The following is a 25,933-nucleotide window of genomic DNA, read 5'->3' as shown; positions in this document are numbered from 1 at the left end:
TTTGGTTTAATTCACAATTTAATTTTTCAAAGCAGGTTAATAAATAATTATCAATTAAACATTACTGTTTGGAGGCTGATTTATTATCTTAAACGCACCTACTATATTCAATAATTTAAAAATAAATTCCAGTATTTATGATGACAACACCTAGAGATAACATTCGTGTTAAATACATTTTTGAAGATTCTTTTATTACATTACATAGTGAATGGACATTTTAAACAGCAATGCAGACACACATTTTAACTTTAAGTCAGAGACAATATACGCATATTAAAATTCTGTATATTTCGATAAGGTAAAAAATAAAGCTATATAAACTGATCTTCAGATTTTTTTCTGCAAAAGTAGAATCACACTTTAATAATACTCTGACACATCTTCATTAAAGCTTTGTTTATAGACAATCAGAATGATTCTCACCCCCATTCACCTACCCTCTAACTAAAAACAAAACAAAAAAAAAAAAAAGAAAAGAATGCATTTGCCAGCTGACATTTTTCCTGTTTTTAAAGTTACAAATGGGAAACTTCCAAAAGAAAGTGCAGAGCAAGCTGTTACACTGAGTTGTCACATAAATACCATTAATTTAAAGATAAAGCAGAAGTGGTTGCATTACGTTATTAATAGTGCAAAACAGATGAACTTGGTGGTTTTAAAGAAAAAGGCCGGAAACTTCCCTTAGGTTGCCCTGAACTTTTGGTTGATGCCCATGAACTTAAGAATAGTTACACAGCATGTGCAAGGCAGTTCTGTAGTTAAAGCTGCAAAATCTCACCAGGCCGAACTATGCTTCTATAAACCTGTTACTGCAGAAGGTGGTGTTTCTGGGCTCCTCCCGCGGCCCGGCACTGCCACCAGTGGGTCTCACGGGGCCACGGCCCCCCCCCCCGGGGGAGGGGGGCGCGGGTCATTTGGTCTGCGTTCACCCCATGGAACCAAGGGCACAGGAATGGGCTGATTTGGGTTCTAACAGGAGTTGCCAAGAGCGGGTCTTTACTCCCAGCTCCGGACACAGGGCCGCTGCAGCTGGGAGGGTCCGAGGGCTGCTGGCAGCCACCTGTCCTGAGGGTGGGGCTCAGAGGCCCCCGCAGGGTCCCCTTAGGACGTGGGATGTGTGTGCACCTGCGGCCTCGGGTGGCCGGGAGCTGAAAGCAGGAGAACGGAGGTGGCCGGAGCAACACGGCCTACAGACAGCTTGCTTTGGGGGATGGCGTGTGGGTCAGGAACCAGACATCTGGACCAACGGGGGAAATGTTAATAAGTGATTAACGTGCAGCTGTAAGATTTTCAAAACTAAGGAAAATGCTTAAATTACTTGCTTTAAGGTTAGTGTAAGGCAAGTAAGTACTGCCCACTGTCAGGTGGGAATCTCATTGCCTTGTCTGAAATGTCACTTCGGTGGGTTCTCCTGTCCCTCCTTTGACTTTACTTTTGATCTCATGCCCCTCGCCTATTTCAAATTATCAGGCACAGTCACTTAATAATTTCCCAAACAATTTTAAAAAGACTTTTTGAAGCATGTAAAGGTCAGTAACTTTCATAAGGAGACTTGACTTATCCGAGGTAAATGGTAACCGTCTCAATACAGGCAAAAAAGAGGACACAGAACCGTCAAGAAGCTTCTATTTTAAGGCTGAAGGATAGAAATTAAAAACCAAATAAAAAGCAGATGAAATGGCAATGAACTGTGAAGAAAGAGCATAGCAAATTATCATACTCTAAATATGCCTTTTAGCTACTCACTACCGCCAGAAACACCAAAAATAAACAGGTGTAGAGAATAAAATCAAACCTGAAAATTCACATTCATCAGATATTGAGACATTCAGCCAAAATGTTCATCAGAATTCAAATGTAAAGTGGCCAAAATGTCATCAACTTAAAAAATAAAAGCTTTAAAAACATACTTTAAAAATTAGATACATTAACAAATAAATGAAGAAAAAAGATTATAAACAGCTATGAAAATACTTCAGTGCAAAGGGAATTTTAAGATTTCTAAAAAAATACATTACAAACAATTTGTTAACTAAACGTACAGAGAATCTGTCCCCCACACGTATTACATTTATACCCATTTTAGGTTCTTAAAAACGACTGTAAAAATGCACACACCGTTGTTTGCAGGGTCTAGTGTGGACCACACACCGGACGTGGAGCGTGGGTGACAGAGGGCGGGGCGGAGGCTGGAGGGCCCTCAGACAGACACGCCCTCCCACCCCCGTCCCACTGGAAGCCCCACGTCCACCATCCTAGTCTTTGGTATGTTTATACTTCACCTGCTTCACCCCGACTACCTGTGTACCCTTGTTCTTGCTGTTAACTCATCCCCTCGTTTAAACAAGTAGTTTATAGGTGAACATTGTACAATCAAACTGAAATCTGAACTTCCGGAAATCCCTAACGTCAAGCATCTCGGAAGTAGACTCAGTGTTCACTCCCCAACCAACATCCCTGAATCCCACCCATGCATCCAGCGGGGGCAATGGTTAGCTTCTGGGTGACCTCTTCCTAAAAAGCCATTGGTTTTACCCTCTGAAGTTTGAATCTCAAACTGAAATGTCTTCTTTACGGACTATTAAGGCTATGTCGAACGGGTTATTTCTAGAAATAAGATACTGGTACAGGAAAGTGACAGGGAGTTTACAGCACAGCTGCCTTCTGACGGTTCACCCTCCCAAGGAGACACGGATAGGACCCCCGGCGGAGCAGGGTTTGGTCAGAGCCAGCGCGGTGGCGGCGAGGGCAGCGATATTGCTTTTCAGGTCGCCCAGGCCACCTTGTCAGCCCTGTGGGCCTGACACAGATCTGGGGGACAACACCGCCTGGGAGACCGACCGCTCTTGATGGGGGCCTGAGCACCACAACCAGAGGCCGGCCTTGGGCACCCAGGCCCCACTCCTCCCCTCAACCCCAAAACGGGCATTTCGCAGCGAGGGCACCCCAGTGAGCCGCATCCTCGGGAGCAGGATGATGAATCGCCTGGAACCTGTGCCGGAAGCTTTACTGGACCGGTTCCCCTCTTTGCAGAGGCAGCTGGGGGGAGGCAGGAGGCGGTGCCCGAAGCACAAAGGCCCCAGCCCCTCGGAGGAAGGGACGTGGGACCAGACACGTCCACGGTCAGCCTCGCTACTGCAGGTCCCGGCGACAGCAGCAGACGGACGGGAGGGAGGGGTGCCGGTCCTGGGATGTCCGTGGGCTGGTTCCGAAAGCAGAGGTTTTGGGGCCTGGGAGGAGGGGCCAGACCCGACCCCGCCTGCAAGGCTCAGCTGCGCTTCCCAGGAGGTTGTGGTGCGCCCTCACCCGGCGGGAACCGCGATCCCCCGCAGACGTCCCCCGGCTCCCACCGGGTGCACCGAGGGCTCGCGTGCGTCCTGCCTGGTCGCCGCCCGGGGACGCCTGTCCTGTCCCCTTCACCGTGCGGCTCTTAGCGGCTGGACCCCTGATCCATGCATCCGGTCTCCCCTCGGGCCACGGGAGCAGGGTCTCTAGCCGGGTGGGGACGCGGGGGGTGGGAGAGGCCGAGGAGGAGGGGGCCTGGCGCCCCCCGCCCTCCCAGGGCGCTGCCCAGGGCTGGGGTCTACAGAGAGGCAAGTGGGTGACTCCCGAGAGGTGGTCCTGACACCAAGCACGCGGTCTGTCGGGAACAGAAAGGACAGAGTCAGTGCCGGGACCCCCGCGAGAATCCCATCGAGCACCCGTCGTCTGACCCGACGCCCCGACGTGGCCGCCGCCCTCGCTGCCCTGGCCTGGGCTCCCCTGAACACAGCTGGACCAGACACGGAGGAGGCGTGTGGACCGTCCCGGCTGCGATCGTGTCCCTTTCTCGGGTCCACCGTCCGGCAGAAGACACGCGTGAAAACACGGAGCCCCTCCCTGGGCCCGGGCTGACTGCGGTTTCTCTAACGGGGATGCTGACCTCGCCCTTCCCAGCGCCCCCAGAGGCATCTGCCCGGCCCACGCGTGCGTTCGGATCGAACGGGCAGGGAGGGGAGTGGCAGCCGGGCGGGAGACGCCTGCTCTGGACACTGAAGGCGCTGCTGGACACCTGCCCCGGCCAAGGCTCGGGCCACTCACTCCAGATCCCCTTTTTTACTTCAAAAGGTGGTCTTTCCTGATGGACCTTTCGGGTGAAGCCATTCCCACCACCACGGACGAGAATGAAGGAACTGTGCTCTGGACGCCGAACACCGGACACGTGTGGGGCGACGTCCGCCCAGCGTGTGCGCTGCACAGGTGTGCAGGCGTGTGCGTGCGTGTGCACGGCACGCAGCCCACGCGGCCGGCCTCTTGGGCGGGCCACTTACCTGGGATGGAACCCACGTGTGTAAAAGCCTTTCTTTGTCACCGTGAACCTAACAGACACAGCACAGCACGCAAAACTTTGGAGGAAAACCGCGCAGTCAGCAAGAGCACAGCACACCGGGCTGCCCGCGGGTGGCCGTTACCTATCCGCCAGCTACTCGCGCCTCGGCCGCGGCTCGGGGTCCATCAGGAGAGGCCGGTCAGGGCTTGGCGCGGCGTCGGCCGGGGCTCGGCGGCTCGAGCTCCTCTGCAAGGCGAGGACAGACACTGAGCCCACGGAGGGGAGGCCGGGCCACCGGGGAGGCTGCTGCCCAGAGTGGGGCGTTGGGTAACGGCCTTGCCCGCTCCCCGAGACCACGGCGGCACGGCTGCGCGCCCCAAGAGGGCGCCGGCCCCGAGGGAGGCGCTCTGTGCCCGTCCCTCTGTCCCGCTCTGTCCGCCTGCCTGTCCCTCTGTCCTTGTGTGCCTGCCCGACCCCGTCCCTCGGCCCTGTCTCTTGTCAAACAGAGGAGTCCTGGCCTGAGACCAGAATCTGGGAGGTCCAAGGAGTCACAGGGCCACAGGTCAGCGGGGCCCGGCATCTGAACACTGAGATTTTCTAGTCAAACTGTAAGAGCTTCTCAGTGACAAGGAAGAAGAGAATTGTAGGAGTCGAAGAATCCCGAGTTTGAGCTGCACAGTGTTCTCTGGCGAGGAGGGGGTGAAGCAGACGAGCGCTGGAGTGGCTGCGCTCTGCAGGGGCAGAAGTGCACACGAATGCACGTGCACACGGATGGAGAAACCAGAAGTGCACACGTATACATGAATGACCTACGCATGTACACACACGGTGCCTGCCATGTTTTCGCTTTAATAGGACAGGTGAAAACAAAAAGCCATCCATCTCAAACGCAGTACGTCCCACAAAAGGGCTAGTCAAGTGTTTGTTCCTCCCAAGTTTTGCAGAAATTGGACGGTTCTCCAGCAACAACACATTGACCCTGTGTGTGCCCGGAGTGCAGGCTCCAGGCACCCTGGGAGGGCTGGGCGTGGCGCACCCTGGGGTCACGGCCGCGGCCACAGACACACAGAGCTCAGGGCCCTTCTCCAAGCGACCAGAGTCTGGCTTCTGCAAATCAACTCTAAATGAAGTCCATCAGTAGTCAGAGGATTTAGTTTTAGCCTGGAGTTGGCATGGTTTAACCAATCTCATAAGCGCCTCCTGTGACTTATTAAAATGTTCCTAATAATTTCATCCTGAATGTTTTCAAGTGTGTGAACAACAAGATGAAATGATGTAACTTATTCTAACAAATTCTGATGGCATCAGATTAGAAAAATTTCGATCGCCAATAATTACTTGAACTTAAAAAATGTACCATCCTCCTAGTCAAAAAACAGTGCTAAAGCTGTATAGCATATGAACAAGGTTTAAAATAAGAAAAAGCCTTGTTTTTTTTGCTTCAGGCATTTTCCCATTAAGCAAGCTGCCTTAGTAAAGCAGTAACACCAAACACAGATCTTCAAAGCGTGCCTGATTCGGAGCACAGAGAAACGAGGCATCAGGTACACAAACAACTGAAAACAGATACGCTGTGTCCCTGAAGCCTTGGCTCTGGACGAAAAGCCTTCGATCCTGGGCGGCGGCCACAGAAAACTGTGCGAATGGCTCTATGTGCCCGAGAGAGAGGCGCTACGGCCCTTTAAGGCAAGGTCAGCGCCTTTTTCTAAAAATGATCACAGACTTTTTTAAAAAGTTAAGAGGGGCTTTGGTAAAAAAGTTGACCCCAAACACGTCTGTCCTGGCTTTGTCTGCAGCCCGGTGGCACGGCCTGTGTCTGGCCTCTCCGGAGGCCCTCAGTCCCGCCTGCGGAGCGGGCTCTGGGACCCAGGAGCGGCCCCCCTGCCCCGTGCGGGGACCAGGACCAGCCTCGCGGCAGCCGCCTGCGCAGAGGGGGCTCTGACGCTCCCCAGGGACACGTACAGGCACCGGTCAGTGGTCAGTGGCGCGGACGGCAGGGGCCCGGCACCCTGCATCCCCGACGCCAGCGGCCCAGTGCTGCCCGGGGCGGGCCTGTGAGCGCGGCTCCAAGCTTAACCGTCAGCCCCGTGCGGTCCTGCGGCTAAGTCCCAAACATGCAAAAAGACAGAAAAGCGTCACCTTGTTCCGTTAGAAAGTCAGACTGCTGGAAGTCTGAGAAAGCATAAAGACGGTGGGCTGCTCGACAGAAAGGCACTGGCTCCTAGTCTGCCGGTCCCAGAGGTCAGAGGTCAGAGGTCAGGAGGCCATGCACATCGTTAAACAAGGTGGTTATTTGGGCAAAGAGGCCGGAAGACGAAAGGAACGAAGAAGGGAAGAGACAAGAAAAGGCGGTGAGTCCGGTGAGACGGCGGCAGCCTCCGGACATCCCTGCAGCCCCTGGTCCCCTCGCACTCCCGCCTGCGTCCCGCCTGGGAACAGCCCCGGAGAGCTGTGAGCAACTCGTAATGAAGTTGTCAGACGTGGACCTGCACCAACCCCTCCTGCGTTTCGTCTGGGCACCGACTTTACAAACCCAGCAGAACCCCCAGGGCTGGGGCACCGCGCTCAGCATTTTAAACCAGCACCCGGGATCTGAAGGCCTGCCCACCCGACCCGTCACCTGCTGGGAGGGGAGCGGGGGCAGGTGCCGTGACTGCGGCTCCAGCCCCCGGAGGTCCACCTGCTTCCCACCCCAAAGCCGGCCAACAGCACTTGGGGACTGAGACCACGGGGCCCCTGAGCTTCCCAGAGTGACTCCGCCCCAGGACGTGCCACTCGCCCTCTCCTGTTGTCACCCTCCCTGCTGTCCCTCCCCACCTGCATGCCCGACCTCCTCCACCTGCAGAAGCACCTCGCGCTTCAGGTGAGACAAGCATCCTGCAGCAACGGGCCCTGCTGTGGTCTCTGCCCTCTCACTAGCATCCTTTCTCCTCCTCCTGAGGCCTGCACCTCCGAGGGCAAGTCACAGGGGTGAAAGGGTGGGGGGAGGTCACAGGGGTAAGGGGACGGGGGACACCCCCTCCCCAAGAACCCCGGGGAGGGCCAGAGTGCTCTTGGGAAGCTCTGAGTACCATCTCTGTGTCTGATGCCGGTCCGGGCATCCTTCGTTTCTCTCATCTTTCCTGAATCCAGAATTCAGCTTGTTGGCTTCCATTGGGAGTGTGGAAAACAACAGCCCTACCTACTCATAAAGAGAATTTCCCAAAATAAATGCTAAAGTTTGAGCCAAATTCACCATCCCTAAAAATAATGCAATTTTACCTTCAAGGTAATGATTAGTTGAAAAAACTTTTAAAAATGAACACAAAACAATTTGCCTTTTGTATTGGCTTCATCTTTTTCTCTTCATCTTTTTCTTAGTTCAGGGACTAGCCACTCAAGTCTAACCACTGGTCATCTAGGTTCAGGTATAAAACCACGTGTCATCATGGAATTCGTTAGTAACGGTGGACTGACCGCATTTCCAAACCCAAACCTTTCCCGCTCCCCTTTCTAAGGACGGCGCCCGGGGCGGTACCTGGACTTTCTCGGTGGCGCTGGGCCACAGCTGCCGGCACAGCACTTTCTTGAGGACGTCGGGAAGGAGGCTGACGACGACGAGCAGGACGATGGCCAGCCAGGCGGGGCCGCTGGACAGCATTTGTATGAACACATAGTACATCCTTTGATAATTGAGGAACGGCCTGCAGCGTCGAGGGGAAGAAGAAACAAAACACGATGGCCGGAGAAACACCGAAATCCTGGCCTGTTTTCTCTACTTGCACGAAGAGCCCATTTGTCCTGGCAGTTCTCACTTTTGTCACGACAGTCACTGGACAAGGCACCTAGCCGGCCTGCTGGGACTAATCACAGAAACACTGGGGTGTGACCTTTCCCTGTAACGCAGCGTGTTAACGCATGGGTAAAGGAGAGGAATTCTATGAAGTCATCCCAAAGGGGAAAATAAGTCCCCGAAGTTCAGTTTCAGAACAGCGGGAAAGATTTTAAAAGATGAAGTAGGTGATTTTTTTTGTACCTTAGAATCATATCTGCGCAATAGCTATTAATATGGAGAAGATATGCAAGTATGCGTATCTTCATGCATTCATATCTGCTCGCATCAGCAGAACGATTAAATACTTAAAAAATTATGCCATAATATTTTTTTTAAATTGCCATAAAAATACAGAGAATGAAATGACTCTCCTGCCAGGTGAATCACAAAAGCCTCTGGAAAGGGGCAGTGATGATGGTAAACTTGGGTTACACAGCTTCACGGCTCCGAAGCCCCAAGGCCCAGGAGCTGCCGGAGAGTTTTCGGGGGAGCCTCCCATTTACACAGCCGCTCTGGAGAGCTCGCTAGAACCGCAGGGATCTTTGGCCTGGGGCAGGGTTGCTGGAAACCCACCAAAAGCTGGTCTGGTTTTCCTGGATTTCCTGGTCTCCAAGAATGTGCAACGCATGGATCTGGCCACTGGGGGGTCAGCAACAGAGCGGGTCACTGGGTGGATGTCAGCTCAGCAACCTCCACGCGGGGACCTGATGGACCGGGGAGCCTCTCTCCCATTTCAGGGGCCGCCTGCCCCTCCCGGGAGCCGAGATCAGCACTGGGGACGCCAGGTGGAGGGGACACTGCTTGTGGCCTCCCGTTCGGCCAGGCTGTGGTCCCGGGCCTCACTCGCCTCCCCCCAGTCCCAGCCCTGCTCAGGAAACTCTCCATCTTATGGGGGAGGTGGAAACGTAAACGGGAGAATTACAGGAAAATCCGGCATACGCTGTGACAGGGGAAGGAACAACTGCTTGGGGGACCAGGTGGAAATGCCCGCCTGGGAGGTGACTCGAGGGAAGAGTGGATGAGGCTGATGGGCCGCCGGGTTTCGAAAGAGGAACAGCTCACCAGGCAGGCTAGTTAGAAAGGACGCCTGGGCAGACGGACAGCGCCGGCAAAGGCAGGCTTGTGGCAGATGCCAGATGCAGCCACTTGCTGCCCTCGTCAGGACTGACCACTGTATTGCAATGGTCTCTAGACTGGCTGTCTTGTTTGTGTGCCACTCCCAAGTTCACTTTCAACACAGCAGCCATGGCGACCTTCCTAAAAGTGCAGTCGGACTCTGATGCTCCTCTGCTTAAAATCCTCGATGGCCGCAGGCTGGGGTCTCGGTCCTACGTGGCCGGCAGGCTGGGGTCTCGGTCCTACGTGGCCGGCAGGCTGGAGTCTAGGAACTACGTGGCCGGCAGGCTGGGGTCTCGGTCCTACGTGGCCGGCAGGCTGGAGTCTAGGAACTACGTGGCCGGCAGGCTGGGGTCTAGGTCCTACGTGGCCGACAGGCTGGACCTTCCTCCCGCTGCCGGGCCCTGCCCCAAGGTGTTTGCACATGGGGTTCCCTTCCTTAGGAAGGGCTCTGTCTGGGGTCCGACTGCCTCGGCCCAGGGCCAGCTCCCCTGGCACACCCACCATGGTGATGACGGTGCTTTTCTCCCAGGTTTCCCTTTAAATAACAGCTTTTTTGGAGAGGCCTTCCCCAACCTTTGATCTGAAATAGGTCCCTTCCTGTAGCATTCGGTCTGCTCCTCCCCCGTCACATGTACGATGCAGCGTGTCTCCTCCACTGAGAATCTGGCGGAAAGGAGCAGGGACCACACCTGCCTCGTCCCCCGCGGGACCCCAGCCCTGGCGCCACGCCCCCCCCCCCCCCCAGGAACGAGGTCATACGGAGAATGAGTAGTCAGCCCTCGAGGAGAGACACAGCAAGACTAGTAACGTAATGACGATTCTATAATTACCAACTCCATACCAGATAATCCCTCCCCAGAGGAGGGAGAAGACGACGTAGAACAGCAACGACCCCCAGATCACAACGTGGTTTATCCAAGTCCAGTAGTGGGTGTCCAGCGCCAGCTGAAAGAGGGAAAAGGTGATGGATGGCAGTGTTACCTGGGCAAGGCCCTGTGAGCCCTGGCAGCTGGGGGAGGAAGCCAGAAACCACGGCCTCCGAGTCTAAACACTGCCAGTAACTCTGCCCGGATCCCGGGGGGATGCTCCCACAGGGCGACTCAGGCGACGGCTCAAGGCACTGGTTGTATTTCTACCCAGGACATTGCTTTGGGATTTTCCAAGACTCAGGTTGGTAGGATTTGGGACCTCCATAATGATACTCCGGGAAGAATCCGACTTGACTTGAAAAAGAGCTAAATTTTCCACAGTACATTAATTTGTTCCAATTAAGATGCATTTTGCTTATACTAGGGGTGGGGCAGATTGCCATTTAAAAGAAGTCTAATCCCCATCCCTTCATACAGAATAGGCTCCTTCCCTCCTTCACCTTCTGTGTAATTCTGGCCTTTGCCCCTCGGGGCCGGGGCCGAGTTGGTGGCGGGGAGAAGACCCCGGCAGGGTTAGGGTTAGGGTCACGACTCACTAGGAGGGCTGACTGTGCCCGGAGGAGGCACGTCGGGTCAGGGGATGTACCTTCAGGGTGACCGTAAACACCATCACCGTGAATACCAGCGTCCCGAAGGTCCAGTTCCCAAACATCTGTGGAGACAAGAGTCCACGTCGTCTCCCACTAATGCGGATTCTCCTCCTTCGCGCTCCGCATGAGGGGCAGAGAGCACCTCCCACTGCCCCGCCTGACACTTCCAGCGCCAGAGACGCGGAGACCCCGCGACGTCGCCACAACGTGAGAGGGAGGCCGGCCGAGCCTGGCTCGCTAGGCCCCGGGTCCCGCAGCAGCGCCGGGGCGGGCGGTGGTTCCCGGTGGGTCCTTCCTGCACAGCCGCCCCCGGTGTTGCCCCCTCGTTGCTCCCGCAAACGGTGGCCCTGCTCACAAACTAGAGCAGGACACGCCTGAGAGCTAGAGTCACGGTCTGCACGGGGCCGAGCCCGCTCTTCCCGCGGACGAGATCTTTACCCGGTGGCCCAGCCCACGCTCGGTAGAGCGCGTGTCTAGCCTCTTTCACCTGTCGGCTCGGAAGGCAAACCACTGCTGGCATCGTCCTGGGAGCAGTGAGAGCGACAGCCTTGTCCCCTGCGGGCGGCATCGCAGGGACGGTGCCCCGTGGGAGTCATGGAAATGGAGGAGGGGAGACACGACAGAGCTGCACCAGGGCCCGGGGCAGGTCCGCGGCCAGAACCTCGGACACGCAGCGGCCCCCAGACGAGGCCCCGGCGGGATGTGGGCTCGGCCAGCAGGGAGCACACACGTCCCACTGGGAGACAACACGTTTCTCACCCACAGACACAGACACAAGCAAAAGGAAACACCAGCCACTTAAGAGCCTTCCTCCTGGGGACAAACCAGCCTCTTGGACATGTTATTTTACAAGAGTTATTTTCCTTGAGATTTCTACACCGCCTAAGAGCCGACCCATTTCTGGTTGGTCGGATTCTGTGAGCTGGGCCTCTCAGAAAATGCTCCTACTTCTTCTTCAAGATAAAACAAAGCTTTACGTCACAAAGCATTACAAGCTGGAATAAAAATTGCTTTCCCGTATGGTTAGTTTTCAACCAAAGAAACATCCCTACACGCGACTCACTTCAGGCGAGCATGTGGGCTGCAGGCCTTGTGAGGTGTTTACCGAGGCAAGAACCTACTTGCAGAATTCTAGGAGAAAAACCAAAGTGTCAGGACTTTTGTAGGAAACACACTTAAGGACCCTCATCACTTTATTCTCCGCTTCATCAGCGTGATCAAAACTGGGCTCAGATCCACAGCCACAGTGGCCCTCCCTGGAGGTGACTCTGTCCCCGAGGTGGGGGACATCTGCAGTGTCTGGGGACATCTTGGGCGAGGGGGGCTACTGGCGTCCAGCAGGCAGAGGCCAGGGGTCTGCTAACTGCACCGGGGCAGCCCTACAACCAAGAACTCCCGGCCTCACCAGCGACAGTGCCCAGGCTGGGAAACCCTCAGAAACACGGCTCTGTCTTCAATGCTTAATGCCGGGGGCAGGAAAGTTTACCTCTGAGGTGGGTTGCAGCTCGGCAGTGGCCAGCAGGTGCAGGAGGACACAGCGCCTGCTTCCTTTTCATTGGAAGCTACCGTTTTTAGCCAAAAGCAAAAGGTGAAGGTGCAGGGGGAGGGGGGCAGCTCTGAACCCCGCGGGCACCGTCAGCTCAGCTGGACGGGCAGGAGCCCTCACAGCCCACGTGTTTGTCACCCCCGCTTGGCAGGGATTCAGAGATCTTTCGCAAAACTGTTAGATGACAGCAAATGTGGGCGTGGAACACGAGTGGCAGTGACAGGGCGCCTCCAGCAGCATCGCAACCGGGGACAAAGTTCCGATCACTCAAATGGCTTCTCGTCTCTTCCCGAGAGGGGTGGGACGGTGCTTCCCAAGGCACTGCCGAGATTCCCAGGATTTGGTAGATTCTGGTGGATCTGGGATCCACGCCCAGCCCAGCAAAACAGAGGGTGTGATTTTTACAGGTGAACAGCAGTAAAGCACAAGTACCTTGAATCAGATTCGGGCATTTGGGTTGGAACCCGGGCAAGGCTGCACACCTGCCCGCCTTCACTTGTGCCCTCCGCCAGCTGTCGCAGCTCACTGGGAGGTGGTCATGGTAACACCCCCGTAAGCTCCTCTCGGGTTCCTTATTTAAGGGAGCCCTCAGGTCAAGCTGAGAGTCAATGTATTATTGAATTCAATGGCCATTATTTCTATGGACTTTGGGGGTGATTCACTGGCGCTCCAATCCCCTTTCTCAAAGGGGTGTCCTGAGGGCCGGCCTTTTTCCCAAGTGATATCAGTTCCTCACCCCCCAGGAAGCCCCAGGGCTGATCTCCTAAAGTAACACGTGTTTCCGCGGAGAACGTCGTGAACTTCCGGGCCTCGCTCGGAGGATGAGGAGGATTCAGTAGGAGGTCTCCAACCTCCCCCCCACCAGGTCCAAGTTTAATTCCTTCTCCTCACGCTCCGCCCTCCCTCCTCCTCCTCAGGAGCATGTTGTAGGAAATTTTACTGCTCACAGAAGCTCTGAAACCTCGACCAGTTTAATTTTTACGTGTGAAGATATTCCACGACCAACATGTCTTGTGTTTTCTCAAGATCGCAGTCACAAGGAACATCTAGTGCGTTCGCTCCACGTGCTGGTTCGGAACCTCTGCTGAATGCTGGTGTTCTCGTCCTCAGCCCGCTGGGGACCGCTCACGTCCCAGCTCTCTAGATGTTTACTGGCTTCTATTACAACGTGCCCCAAACTTTCAAGCGTTCACCTAGGAATATCCCGCAGTTCAACAATAAAACAATCATTGTCTTATATTCTCACTGGAGAAATAATACAGCTCTTGATGTCTGTGCAGAAAATGCTCCACAAGTGAATTTCTCTTTTTCAAAAGTTATCAATGATTCAGTTGTTCTCAATAGATCCACGAACATGCCTACAGAATGATTTAGGTCTTCAGGGGTCACCTCCCAACCATCACTAGACCAGGGCAGCTACAATGTCCCACCAAGAAGACACGCTCGTCCTCCTTGGAAGGGGACAGTGATGACCGGTATCACCACCGAACCACCTGCTGCCCAAGACCAAGGGCATCACCAGCCCCGAGGCTGCCCTTGACGTACAGCTTTGTTTGCAGCTTTATCTGAATTACTACAGAACCAGCCTACAATATCATTTTTGGTTTTGTAAGTGATGCAACCCCCTTACCTGCCAAACAAACAAGAATTTAAGAATCAGTGATTCAGAGCGAGAAGGCTCTGTGCGGAGCCCCCGAGGTACCGCGGGGGTCGAGAGTCAGACATCGATGGGGTGCACTCGCCACGCGTGGCCCTGGGGGCTCCCCACCTCCTGGGGCTCCTGTTCCCCTGGTGATAAAAGGTCTACCCTGGGTCCCTGCAGGTGTCCCTCCGCTTATGCTGGTCTTGCTCTCACGCCTCTACGTCTTTAGGTTGTTAATCGTCCCCCGTGCGCCGGTGACCCAAGGCACAGCTGTGGACAGACGCCCAGGTCCAGCCCCTCACTTGGTACGACTATCCCGCATGCTGCCCTAACATCACTGTGCATCTCGGGAGCTTTTCACGTGACAGGGTGGGCGTGGCCTGTGCTGACTCTGTTCCCACGGGGGCCTCAGAGCTCCTGGCCCGTGAGCACAGGGCCCCAGCCAACTGGCGTTTTTTCTACCTCGCTCTCCCTTCCTGCCATCGTTTCAGATTCTAACCAACACTTCTGTCCCATAACAGCTGAGCAAAGGCACAGAGGTGGCGGGCGGGGGAAGGATGGTACGTAACCGTCTCACGGAAAAGACCCCTTCTAGACGCTGGGATCCAGGTTCCATGGTGGCTCAGGGCACCCTCAGGAGCGAGTAGCAGAGAAACAGGAAACGGCAGAAGCCCTTGGCTCACGGGAAGGGCCTCAAGGCACCCGGGCCTGCAGCTCCGACCACAGCAGCGGCAGGAGGAGATGCGGCCCAGCCTCGCGCCAGAAAGGCCCCCCTGGCCTGCACCCGAGGCCACTTGGGCGACCAGCACCTGTGTCCAGGGTGCACGTCCCCTCCCTGCTCACACCCGCCTTCTCGTGGGCTTGCAGAGCAGGGCCAACCATGTCACCACGTGACGTGAGCGTCAAGCAATTCAGCAGCCGCGTGGTCCAAAACACATACCCTGGGTTTGAGCTCTAATTCCCTGACCTTGTACAGTATTTATAGGTCTGAACTTCCACTTCCTCGGCTTAAACACCGTGAAACTGTCCGACTGAAGGAGCGACAGTGGTGAGCGAGGGTGACGCCTGCAGAAGCGACTCACTGCCTGGATCCTGGGACCACGGATGCTCGGGATGCGAAGTCGGAGCTCTTTAAGGTACGTGTGAGGTGCTCGCTTAAAGCTGGGCCCGCAAGGAAATCGCACTAAAGATGCAGAAGAGCGAGCAGTAAGACAGCTCGACTCAGCTACTGATACACGGCCTGGTGGCACCCAGGAACTAGTCTACTAAAGCTAAGACAAAGAGTAAATTCTTGAAAAATGTAAAGAGTTTAGAAAAGTGCAATAAGGCTTTGAAAAATCCTCAAGACCAATTTAGGAAAAATTGGTTTAAGTTATAACGAGAGATAACAGCACCTTTCAGTCACAAGGAAAAAGAAACAGACAAATCGATGGGCAAACACACAGCAAGACTCTGAACTTCAGGCCAACCACGCGGAGGGACAAATGGGCAGAGAGGTGTCCCATCAAACAGGACATGCAGTAAACCTCTGTTCACAAGCTCCCCTTCTTTACGTGGACCCTGGGACATCAGGCCAGAAGCAGGACGCCGGGCCCCAGGCGTCTCGATATTCTCCAGGCGGGGGTGGAGGTCGGCCACAGTCAAAGCAGCATTCCCGCCGGCCTAGCATGCTTCTGTGTCTTCCTACTTACTTAGGTCAAGGGAAGTTCAAACAGATCAAGTCCACTTAGAAACATCACTGACCCCGCTGGCGGTCCCCAACATGGAAATCCAGGGAGTAACCTCAGCAACAGTGACCCAAGTGGACACACACGTCTCTGGGACGACCCCAGTCCTACAGACATGGGGCAGCAACTAACAGCATTTCTACCGACAAAGCACACAGAGGGAGTCACGTTGGAAAATATTTTCGAGAAATATTTTATTTATAATGCACTCCAAAAACACAAAGGACACACCCACAGATTTCTTACCATGTGTGTGGTGGTGGTCACTATCTGAGAGTGGGAAGGAAGCCATGGCAAAAAGAAAAAAGCAAGATACAAATAAAACAACCCCTAGAAATTATGCAAAAAACCAGAGAGCTGAACGTCTCCCAGGAAACTGTAAATCTACTCGTTGTGAAGGAAACAGATACTTAAGGACATGAACAAACACTACAATGGATTAAATACTAAATTATTTCCTATATTTAATAAGCCACGTCTCAATGATCGAACTGAACCACTAGATATATAGTTAATGGTGAATAAGTTACAGAACTAAAGCCTAGAACCCCTCAGGAAGGGTGTCCCTACAGCTGGCAGAACTCTGCCATCATGTCCCTTCCGTCCAGCTGGGGGGCAGACACCCAGACACGGTCCCCACGGGCTGTGCTGAGACTGCGTTGACCCGGGATCGTGCTGGATTCAAGCTCTTTCCCCAAAGAATCCCGGAGCCACGTCGACACGACCCAGTTCCGTACTAACCTGTCCGTTGCTGGTCACGGTTGTGTTTTCAAACATGAAGTAAGCACCGAAGAAAAACACCAGAGCATCGAACACGCCTAAGAACGTCCAGTAAATGAACACCCGCCAGCGGAGGAGAGCATTCTTGGCGATGTCTCTGGGGGAGGCAAAGGGTGGGGACCTGTGATCGCGTCCACGCACACGCACCCACTCAGCCCCCACTGTGTCCACCGGCCCTGCGGGCGCCGTCCTCATCCGGGGGCCCCTGACTCGCGGAGAGCCCTGAGGTGGCAGAGCTGCAGGGACAGGAGGAGGGCCCCTGGAGGGGGCGGGGCCCCTACTGACACCCGCTCAGCCAAGCCCCGAAGAGCGGGTCCTGGAGAAGCCTGGCCGCGAGCACGGGGTTCCTGGTCTCCCGCCTGGGGTCACCCCACACAGCCTGTCCACGTCGCGGCCAGAACCCCATCTCCACCTGTCGACTGGCCGGCACACGCTCTGAATGCACGGAGCCTGTGGGATGCCAGGTGGGCCTCACGACTGACCACGCCCCTGAGTCACACCTGATGCTCTGTGGCTCCTCCGGCCACACGGCCTGTCACTTCACTCAACACCACACCTGGTCCCAGAAGGGCCCTGGGACAGCTTGTAGCACAAAGCTGTTGTAACCGAAACCATCACAGTCAAAGCACAGTAAGAAGGGAGCAAACACGCTGAGGTGTGAGGGGCGACGTCCCCAGCTGACACAGTGGGAAGGACCAACAGACATTAAGTTTGAGCTTCCTGGGAGCAAAAGCAAAATGTTCTCCAGACTTTGCATTTTACTACATATGGATATTCCTGAACAATTTGTTTGAATATTTTATTTCTCAAAGTGGACTGTTATATCACTACAGGAAGAAAGACGGCAGCGCTCACACTTCTGCTTCTGACAGTAGGGACACAGGACACAGGGACACGCTGGCATCCACTAATGACAAGACCGCCGGCCTCCGGGACCAGGCTGCACATTTCGCGATAGGACTTCCTACACCTGTTAGTTTAGTTCAATAACGCAGAGAAGCTGCAGGATTCCCTCTGGGTGTGTGTCTAAAATGGTGTGTGTTCTCCTATTTTCTTAGACTTATTCCTGTATCATTAAATGCACGTGACAAACTCAGAGCTTGCTTTTTTTTATCACCTACAGGGATTATTTTGGACCCCAAGACTTCAAGACCCCATTTAATGGCTAATGATTCTGATGAAGGCCGTGGGGCTGGCGAGGTGTCTTGACTGTGTGGGCACAGGACTCACACATGTGAAAAGCCTGCACAGAATTAAGTGCACACACACGTGAGTACATGTGTGCACATGAACAAGGACCAGTAAAACTGAGAAAACTCCAGTAAGACGGCTGGGCGTGTCGCATTGTTGCCCTGCTTGTGACCCTGTCCTGCGGTTCTGCAGGATGGTCTGTCAGATGTTACCACTGGGGAAATTGGATAAAACCTCACAGAATCTCTCTACTATTTCTTACAACCACATGTGCATCTAAAATGTTCTGAAAATAACACGTTTAATTTACAAAGCCACAATAAACAGTGACACATTGAATCGGTCAGAGATCCTGGGGTGCAGTTCTAAGATAGCAGAAAAATCTTTTCCTTGTTATTAAAAATACTTTTTAGCAGAAGAGAGCACCCTGAGATCAGCTATGTTAACTTTTCTCTTTTCTCACTGAATGGAACCTATTTGGACCTGCAAGGATCGTTTAGGCCATAAATCCACTGGGGTCACAAGGGGATAGAAACTCTCACCCCAAGTTCTTTCATAACCATTGAAAAACACGGTGAAATACAAACTGGCTTAACGTGTACATTTCAAACGCAACATAAATCCTCTGTCTGAATTTGGAGTATATTCACTTAAATTACATTGCTTCCTGCTTGAAGAATCTCCTGTGGAAGCAAGTGTGTCAGCTGACACTGAATCGTCTGGTTTTTAAGTACTTCAACCAAGTATTATCTGGATTCGCGGTAGGGCTGCCCGGTCCTTCTCCGTGTCTACAGCGGCTGTCTGCTTGAGGTACCTGTAGAGGGCAGGGTCCCTCTTGAGCGTGTCCATGGCGACGTGCTGCTCCATCAGGCTGTACAGCAGGATGGGGAGGGAGGTGAAGCTGATGTTGTACAGCGTCAGGTAGGCAGTGTCGTACAGGGTCTGCAGGACCGAAAAGCCACGTGAAAACAGCACCCGGGCATCTTGACAAGATTTCCGGATAATTTGTCTCAATATGCATATGTAGTTTTCATTTACAAAGGCCCACAAACATGAGCATTCTAAAAGCACACTGGGCCATTTTTTCTACAGATACAGAAGGACAAGGACGTTTTTCAAAGTGTCATGATGTCGACTAGTCTGGATTAAAATCACAGCGGACCCACCCGGTCCTGCCATTCCAAACCTGCGACAACAGAAAGTTGCATAAAAGTTTGCAGTTCTGATCGCCACCTCCAAGCTTCGATTCTCCCTGGTCCCGGGTGCTTCAGATGAAAGCAGATCAGCGATGGAATGGAACGGGGTCGTCTGGCCTGCAGGCCCTACCGTCCACCCTCCACCCACCACAGACACACGCGGGGAAGCGGGACAAGGCTCAGGTGAGCTCGACCTCAGGCCTCAGGACTCACCTGTTGTGAAAACCCACAGAAGAACTGGTATAAAAACTGAGGGAAAATGAAGCAGACATTCTGAAAGACAAGTCACACGCCTGTTAATCAAGGGCACATTGTAAGGTGTCACTTTTCTATCCCGTCACAGAGCTTGGCCACGTGACACACTCTACCTGGGCAAAGTGCCCCACATTCTCCAGCAAGACGGGCAATGGCTCTAAAACTCTCTGCTCATCTCAGGGGCTCCCACAGTGCACACAGGACCATTCTGGTCACCCTGAGATCAGACAGACTCAAGGGAAACTTGTGGCAGACAAATGAGGAGGCAACATCCGTGTCAGTACAGACAGGAAAGAATGCAACCGCATTAAAGAAGAAGAAACTACTTCCAGGAGCTATAAAAGAATGCCCCTTCCTCAAGCGTTTTACAGCCCGTATCTCACTGGTTCCACATTCAGTTTTGAGACTGTGCGAAGAGAGCTGGGCGTTTGCTCCCGTGGTCCTACGATTACCCCCTCCTTTCTGACAGTCACTTCTATCCACGGACAAATCAGCCCTGTAGCCTCGGGGCATCGTGACAGACGAGCCATCGGTCACACGCTCTGAGACGGTGAGAGGGGAAAGGAAAGCCTTCCTACCTTATAAAAGAAGTACTGCACAAGCTCCGATATTCGAATGTAGTAAAAGTGCCCGTGAACAAGCAGCATCTTCTTTAAGTGCTTAAATTTCGGTATCGCGTAGTCACTGTTCCTGGCAGCCTGGCGACCTTCCTTCCCAACGATGCCTACAAGAAGGGAGTGAGTGTGCTGAGTAAAGCCCTTCTCAGCGCCACGCAGGCGGACACGGACACAGGCAAAACGGGGCGAGGCGGAACCGTGACTGTCGGATTTCCAGTCACGAACGCTCTGTGTCACAGACTGTGTCCTGAACGTGTGTCTGAATTCTATGGCCCTGCCTTGGCTGTGTCCTTTCTCGTCCAGCTGCGTGATAAACCCGGGTTACCAAGAGGCGCAGGGAAGCAGAACCGAGGGGCTTACCTATGCCCACGTGGGCCTCTAGGATCATGCTGACGTCATTGGCGCCGTCACCAATCGCTAAAGTGATAGGGCGCTCTTTTGAAAATTTGATTAACTTAACAATCTGGAAAAGAAGTAAGTGCAGATTTTATCGTCTCTGTTGTATTTTTGCAAAGATCATTCACTAACTAGGCAGAAACGACAAAGATGTAAAGTTAGCCAAGGAAAAATGAAACAACTATGTGCTAAAAGTGAATTATTTACTATATGCAGTCTATTTTATCCACTTAGGATAAAATCTTTTTCACGTCGAAAGTGAAACACACTTAAGCAAAAGCAGCTAAGAAATGACTGTAGTAAGATGAGCTGAGCAGGCTGGTGGGCAAACAGGACGGAGAGTGAAATCCGGGAAGTCATTTGCAGGGGCTGCTCCACTCCTTACGTAAACGTGGGGGGAAACAGATTTAAATATATGGGGGCGGAATGTGAACGCTGCATTCCGTTAGAAGATACTGCTATTCCAAGCTATCTGGTTTCAAGCATCTATTTTTTAAAATAAACTGTTCATTTACTTTTCAAATTTGTCATGTGTGCAAAACCAAATCTGACAACTCAATGCGATGAATAATTTCCAAATTTTTAGTCTGTGTCTTTACAGTCTTTTTTTCCTATTTATGTGCCTAAGTATAAGGTTCCACGATGTAAGACTGAAAAGATGAGGAAAAAATGTGTGGATTGTCTTCTTGTTTCAAGACTGAGACACTAATTGGTATAAAAGTTTGCAAAAGTCAGTTAAGAACCTAAAAGAAATACCAAGTAACATGTGAAGACCAAACGACACCCTTAGTTCTGTTCTGGACATCACTATACGAGGTTTACTCAGAGTCACACACTTAAGAGGGACAGTCGGGAATAAAACCATTTTTATCCCAAATACAATGTACATGAATTCTTGAGTCTGCTTCTCTTCACTGAGAATCACCCCAGGGCGATGCCGGTGTTTTATGCTTAGTGACACTGTCACGTGGCAGATCAGTGTAGCACGCATGCAAGGATGCTAAAAATGACCCCTTTGCACGTGGTGTTCAGTATTTTACCTTAAGCACTAGGTCAGTCTGAGAAGCTGACAGTTTCCTTCATGAGCAACTCAAGAGAAACTGATCTCCCTTATCTAAAATGTGGTTTACAGAATTGGGACCGTTTTAGGTTTACCAACACCAGAAAGGCACACGTGCTCACGTTCGTATCCCATATGCTTTAAAAAATATTTAATAACACACAACAGGGGGCTTCTCTGGTGGTGCAGTGGTTAAAAATCCACCTGCCAATGCAGGGGACACGGGTTTGAGCCCTGGTCCAGGAAGATCCCACGCGCCACGGAGCAACTAAGCCCGTGCGCCACAACTACTGAGCCCGTGCTCCAGAGCTCGAGAGCCACAACTACTGAGCCCATGTGCCACAACTACTGAGCCTGTGCTCTAGAGCCCTCGAGCCACAACTACTGAAGCCCGCGCGCCTAGAGCCCGTGCTCCGCAACGAGAAGCCACCACAATGAGAAGCCGCGCACTGCAACGAAGAGTAGCCCCTGCTCGCCGCAACTAGAGAAAGTCCACACGCAGCAACGAAGACCCAGCGCAGCCAAAAAAAAATAAAATAAAATTAAGAAAAAAACACACGTCAGGTGGTGTTTCCACAAGAGTGTGGTGCAATGGGCAGAACATGAGTTCGGAGTCTGACAGAGTGGAAGCCGATTCGGACGGCCACTTTCCAAATCATCCCTCCAGGCAGGTTCTCCCGATTTTCTGTGTCTTAGGTACTTCATTCCTAAAATTAGCACAGCCTCCCTCGCCTCAAGGGTTACCGTGAGGGTCGGTGGGTTCGCACCTGCCTCAGCAATCAGCACACAGTAGGTGCTCGACTGCAGCTGCCTCCCTCCCGGCTTCCGTACAGACTCTTACAGACGGCTTTACCTCCTTGATACAGTTCTGTTTACGTGAGAGGTGGGACGAACATCTCCCTTGGTCTCTGTACCCGGAAGGGCCATCCATTTGATTCCATCAACGCTTACTAACCACAGCGAGCAAAGTAAGTCTCACGTTTCAATTTCTATCATTTTTGCTTCCATTTTTAAAAGGAGGTGCTTTGTTAGATTTAAAAAAACCCCAGAGGCTGTAAGGGCTCATGAATGGCTCTCACTACGTAACCCCCTTCCCCCCAGGGTCCCTAGCTGGCTCCTGGCGGGCGCGGACCTGGGCCTTCTGCAGGGGCGCCATCCGGCAGCAGAGCACGGCGCTGCAGTTCCGGCAGATGTCCAGGAAGAGCTCCCGGTAGCTGCTGGAGCTCCCGTCCTCACGTGGCTTCATTATCAAGGACAGCGCGGCGCCATCAATAATTAAACCGTAGTCCTGCGTATCGGCTGAGAGTCTGTTAGATCATACAAACCGGAGAAATTACTCAACAACTAAATGCAGAGATTTGAGAAGACTACGTACTTTTTTGGGATATCTATAGATGCTACACATTCAGGATCAAGGATTAAGAAACCGGTTTTTCTTGTTTTGTCAGTAATAATACAGTCTCTAGATTAGTGGCTGTAAGGCCTTTGATTACATTTTAAAATTGTGTGTGAATTAAACTTCCTCATTTCACTGAGGCAAAGCGAACAACGGTTACAACTGTGGATTCCTGGGCGTGTTCCGGTACTTGGCAACAGGAGGAGAGCGTTTATCCCGCTATCGAAGAGATCGGCCTTTATTCCCGAACTGCCTGGCCACCTCAGCCAACCACAGTCTTTATTGTTACAACTAATACCTCCTTGCTACTCTGCCCGGGTGACGTGACTTGGAAAGAACATGGTCGTAATATTTCTCTTTGCTGGGTTTCAGAATTACAAGGAGTATCTCTAATCCCCAAAAGGAATTCTGCAGATAGGGCAAAGGGAAATATCGTTGTACTATTTATAAATGAATAATTTTAAATTCACATATGATTAGAGAGCTGCCTTTGCTTTACCTAAGTTAATGAAAATTTGAAATGATTCAAATGAAATCTAATCTTAGATCATGCATCTAATACCAGCAAGGACAGCATTGATAAAATGTGAATAAATTGGTGAATATTCTTGGAAAAAACCACTGTTGGGCATACACTCTTTTGTCTTCATCGACAAACGACCATGCATTATTCACGTCTCCCTCCTGCTCTGGCAGATGCCCTGAGGAATTCACGATGCAGCCCCCAAGCGTCGTAGAAGCAGATGGGAATCATGCCATGCACGATATTTTGTAAATCCATGAATCAAGTCTCTGCATCCTCAGCCAGCAGTCTGCAAGTGAGCATACACACACACACACACACACACACACACACACACACACACCGCTCTGAAGCAAAAAGGCACGTCACACTTGCTAAAGAGAAATAGCTCTGGTCATGGTCCCGACCACGGGATGCTGTTAGAGGCCAGAGGACAGGACCACGTCTGCACAAGGGAGCTGAGGCCCCGGCCCTGCCCACGGAGCTTGCCCGTCCCTCTGCAAACGTCCCGCCTACCCTGAGAAGTTGTCGCGGGTCAGGCTGGCGCCGCAGTGCAGGATGGTCTTGCTCAGCTCGAAGAGCACGTCGTGCAGACTCTGCTCCTCCAGCCTCTTGGTGGTGACCTCGAGCAGCTGCGTATTCCTGCGGAAGAGCTTGCAGGCGTAGCAGGCGGCGGCTGCTGTCTCCATCTTGTCACCCGTGAGCACCCACACCTTGATGCCCGCCTTCTGCAGGGCCTCGATGGTGTCGGCCGCCTTCTCCTGCAGCCTGGGGGGCGGGGGGCGGGGGACCACACACACACGTCAGCGTGGACACAGCAAACCGAAGTGTAGAATTCCAAGGACTTGTGATCTACTAAACTGTTTCTGTTTTTTGCCCCCAAATTAAAAAGCACCGCGGTGCTGGCTCGTGATTTACTGTAAAGGACCTGAAGCTGGTTACAGCTGTGTATTAACTTTTTACAACAAAACACTTCCTAATACCAGAAAATCCGCAGGGATAAAATATTAAGAAACAAAATGGCATCTTGTGCAAGTAACAGTTGCCGAGCACACAGTTTTCTGCCTGGTGGGACTTGCTACTCAGAGAGGATTTTACGCTATTATAAGAAGGCCCATCATAACCGCCAACCAAAAAAGTCTTAACCAGGGAAAAACGGGACCTGGAAAAGAGGTGACACTCACCACCTTTTCTTTGTGCATAAACTGCTCTAACTTTGCCACGTATCAAATTGGAGCCCAGGTTCCCCTAGAGAACGTGCAACGCCAGTTGCGGCTCTGGGACTGGCTGAGGGGCGTCACAGGCTCGCCGCGCGTCAGATGCTGCGGGAAGCACTCGCCTGCGACGTTTTGTCTCTGCCAGAACCTTGCAGGACGAGGACTGTGTTATGACCCTGGTCCACGTGTGGAAAACCCAAGGCTTGCCGAGGCCACAAGACAAGTCTGAGGATAAATGGCCCTCCCGATCTCGGTCAGGCTGTCTTGCCATCCGCGGAAGTCTGGCATCAAAACCATGTCTGCCTCATTTGGGGGCCTGCAGTGTTCTCTAGATTTTAGAGTCTTAGTTTTTGACAGATGTGTGTCAGCGATGTACTGTTTTTCTGTCCAGTGCTGAGTGAAAGGAAAGGGAAGGATCTGGTTTCTGCCTGGAAGCCTCGGGTTCGATTCTGGGGTAAACTTCCCAGGCCAAGTCTGGAGGTGATACAATCGTACTATTCTAGAGACAGAAAAAAACCATCTCTCATTTCATCCTTTTTTGCAAAAAGGAAACCGAGGCCCAGCGTGGTCTGTAAAGATGCTGGCTAGAGATTTTAAAGAAATAATTTGTAATCAAATATCATCACTCCAACCCCTCCCCTCCCCCCCACCCCCGGGGATCTACTCTCAATGTCCTGAGGTGCCAGCTCCCCGCCGGGTGCATCAGCTCCCAGGACCCTTGTGAGGTTCCTCGGCTCTGCAGGCGAGGATCCCTCCGCCCTGAAGAGCCTTCCCTTCTCCCCAGTTCCTCCAAGGACCCAGGAATTTTACCAGCTATTATTGTCAGTTTTTGCAATATTCTACTTCATTAATTCCTTCAATGAGTGATGACAAAACACTGAGAATGTTAAGATCTAAAATGTTTACACTCGTATTTGGAAAGAACTAGTGACAAATTTAGGAACAGATTAGTTATTGATTCCATTCTAAAGAATAATTGAACAACATAGCCTTGTAGCTTGACTATTCCTAATATGGTGTGAAAATGCGGACCATTTCTGGTTTCTTCTGGGGAAGTGTGACTTTCAGGCCTTTTATTCGTGGAAAGTCAAACATCACAATAGCACAGGCTGACCCCCTGTGCTATTACCCTAGGCAACCAAGCGGCCTGCCCGGTCCTGACGCGTGAACGCGTTCACCGGGTGCGGCTGACACCGGCTGTGGGGCTCCTCCCGCAGCACCCCTGTAGTCCCTGCTGTCCCACTGCCACATGACTATTTCTGAAGACAAGCACAGCGAGCCTTTACCGATCCTCCACGGCCGTAGCACCGAGCAGGATAAGGTCCTTCTCTATTTGCTCATAGGCTTCTGCTAACTTCCTTTCCCGATCTTGAAGCGCCACTTTGGCAGCCTGCAGCAGCTTACAGATGCCTTCATATTCTTCTTGGATGAGCCTTTTGTAGGCAACGCACAAGGTCCGAAGCCCCTCCTGCAGGACACAAAGCAGCACTTAACGTGAACTCGAGGGTCACTCTGTTGAATATCACTTCCCAAAGCTTTCCCGACACCCCTCTCCAGCTAGAGTGACTAACCAGAGAACGAGAAACCAACCCACCCTCAAAGGGCTGGTCGTCTGCAACTGAA

The 25,933-nt window shown here is 52.6% G+C and overlaps 1 protein-coding gene across 10 annotated transcripts in view; it reads right to left on the bottom strand.

Moving 5' to 3' along the window:
• ATP11A (ATPase phospholipid transporting 11A) overlaps nt 1-25,933 on the bottom strand; it is a 126,094-nt gene continuing 100,161 nt past the window's right edge. For 3 of the 10 annotated variants that reach the window (XR_009498721.1, XR_009498723.1, XR_009498725.1), the window contains 13 exons: nt 25,597-25,778; nt 23,610-23,861; nt 22,307-22,481; nt 20,079-20,181; nt 19,680-19,825; nt 19,060-19,119; nt 18,465-18,592; nt 16,421-16,556; nt 10,761-10,826; nt 10,087-10,190; nt 7,830-7,995; nt 4,314-4,558; nt 1-3,643 (listed from right to left, as the gene is read on the bottom strand). Coding sequence is in view for 6 of the 10 variants with exons in the window: in XM_059902943.1 (XP_059758926.1) it covers nt 4,466-4,558; nt 7,830-7,995; nt 10,087-10,190; nt 10,761-10,826; nt 16,421-16,556; nt 18,465-18,592; nt 19,060-19,119; nt 19,680-19,825; nt 20,079-20,181; nt 22,307-22,481; nt 23,610-23,861; nt 25,597-25,778 (1,611 nt within the window). In the remaining 4 variants the exon portion in view is untranslated. Of the gene's footprint in view, nt 3,644-4,313; nt 4,559-6,451; nt 6,539-7,829; nt 7,996-10,086; nt 10,191-10,760; nt 10,827-15,856; nt 15,950-16,420; nt 16,557-18,464; nt 18,593-19,059; nt 19,120-19,679; nt 19,826-20,078; nt 20,182-22,306; nt 22,482-23,609; nt 23,862-25,596; nt 25,779-25,933 lie in introns of those variants that run through there. The other 7 variants (XM_059902944.1, XM_059902947.1, XR_009498722.1 and 4 more) reach the window with 6 other exon arrangements.

Source organism: Balaenoptera ricei, chromosome 18 (assembly GCF_028023285.1).
Source record: "Balaenoptera ricei isolate mBalRic1 chromosome 18, mBalRic1.hap2, whole genome shotgun sequence".
Classification (NCBI taxonomy): Eukaryota; Metazoa; Chordata; class Mammalia; order Artiodactyla; family Balaenopteridae; genus Balaenoptera; species Balaenoptera ricei.
Note: the sequence above shows the minus strand (reverse complement) of the source record. Positions and strands in the feature narration are given on the sequence as shown.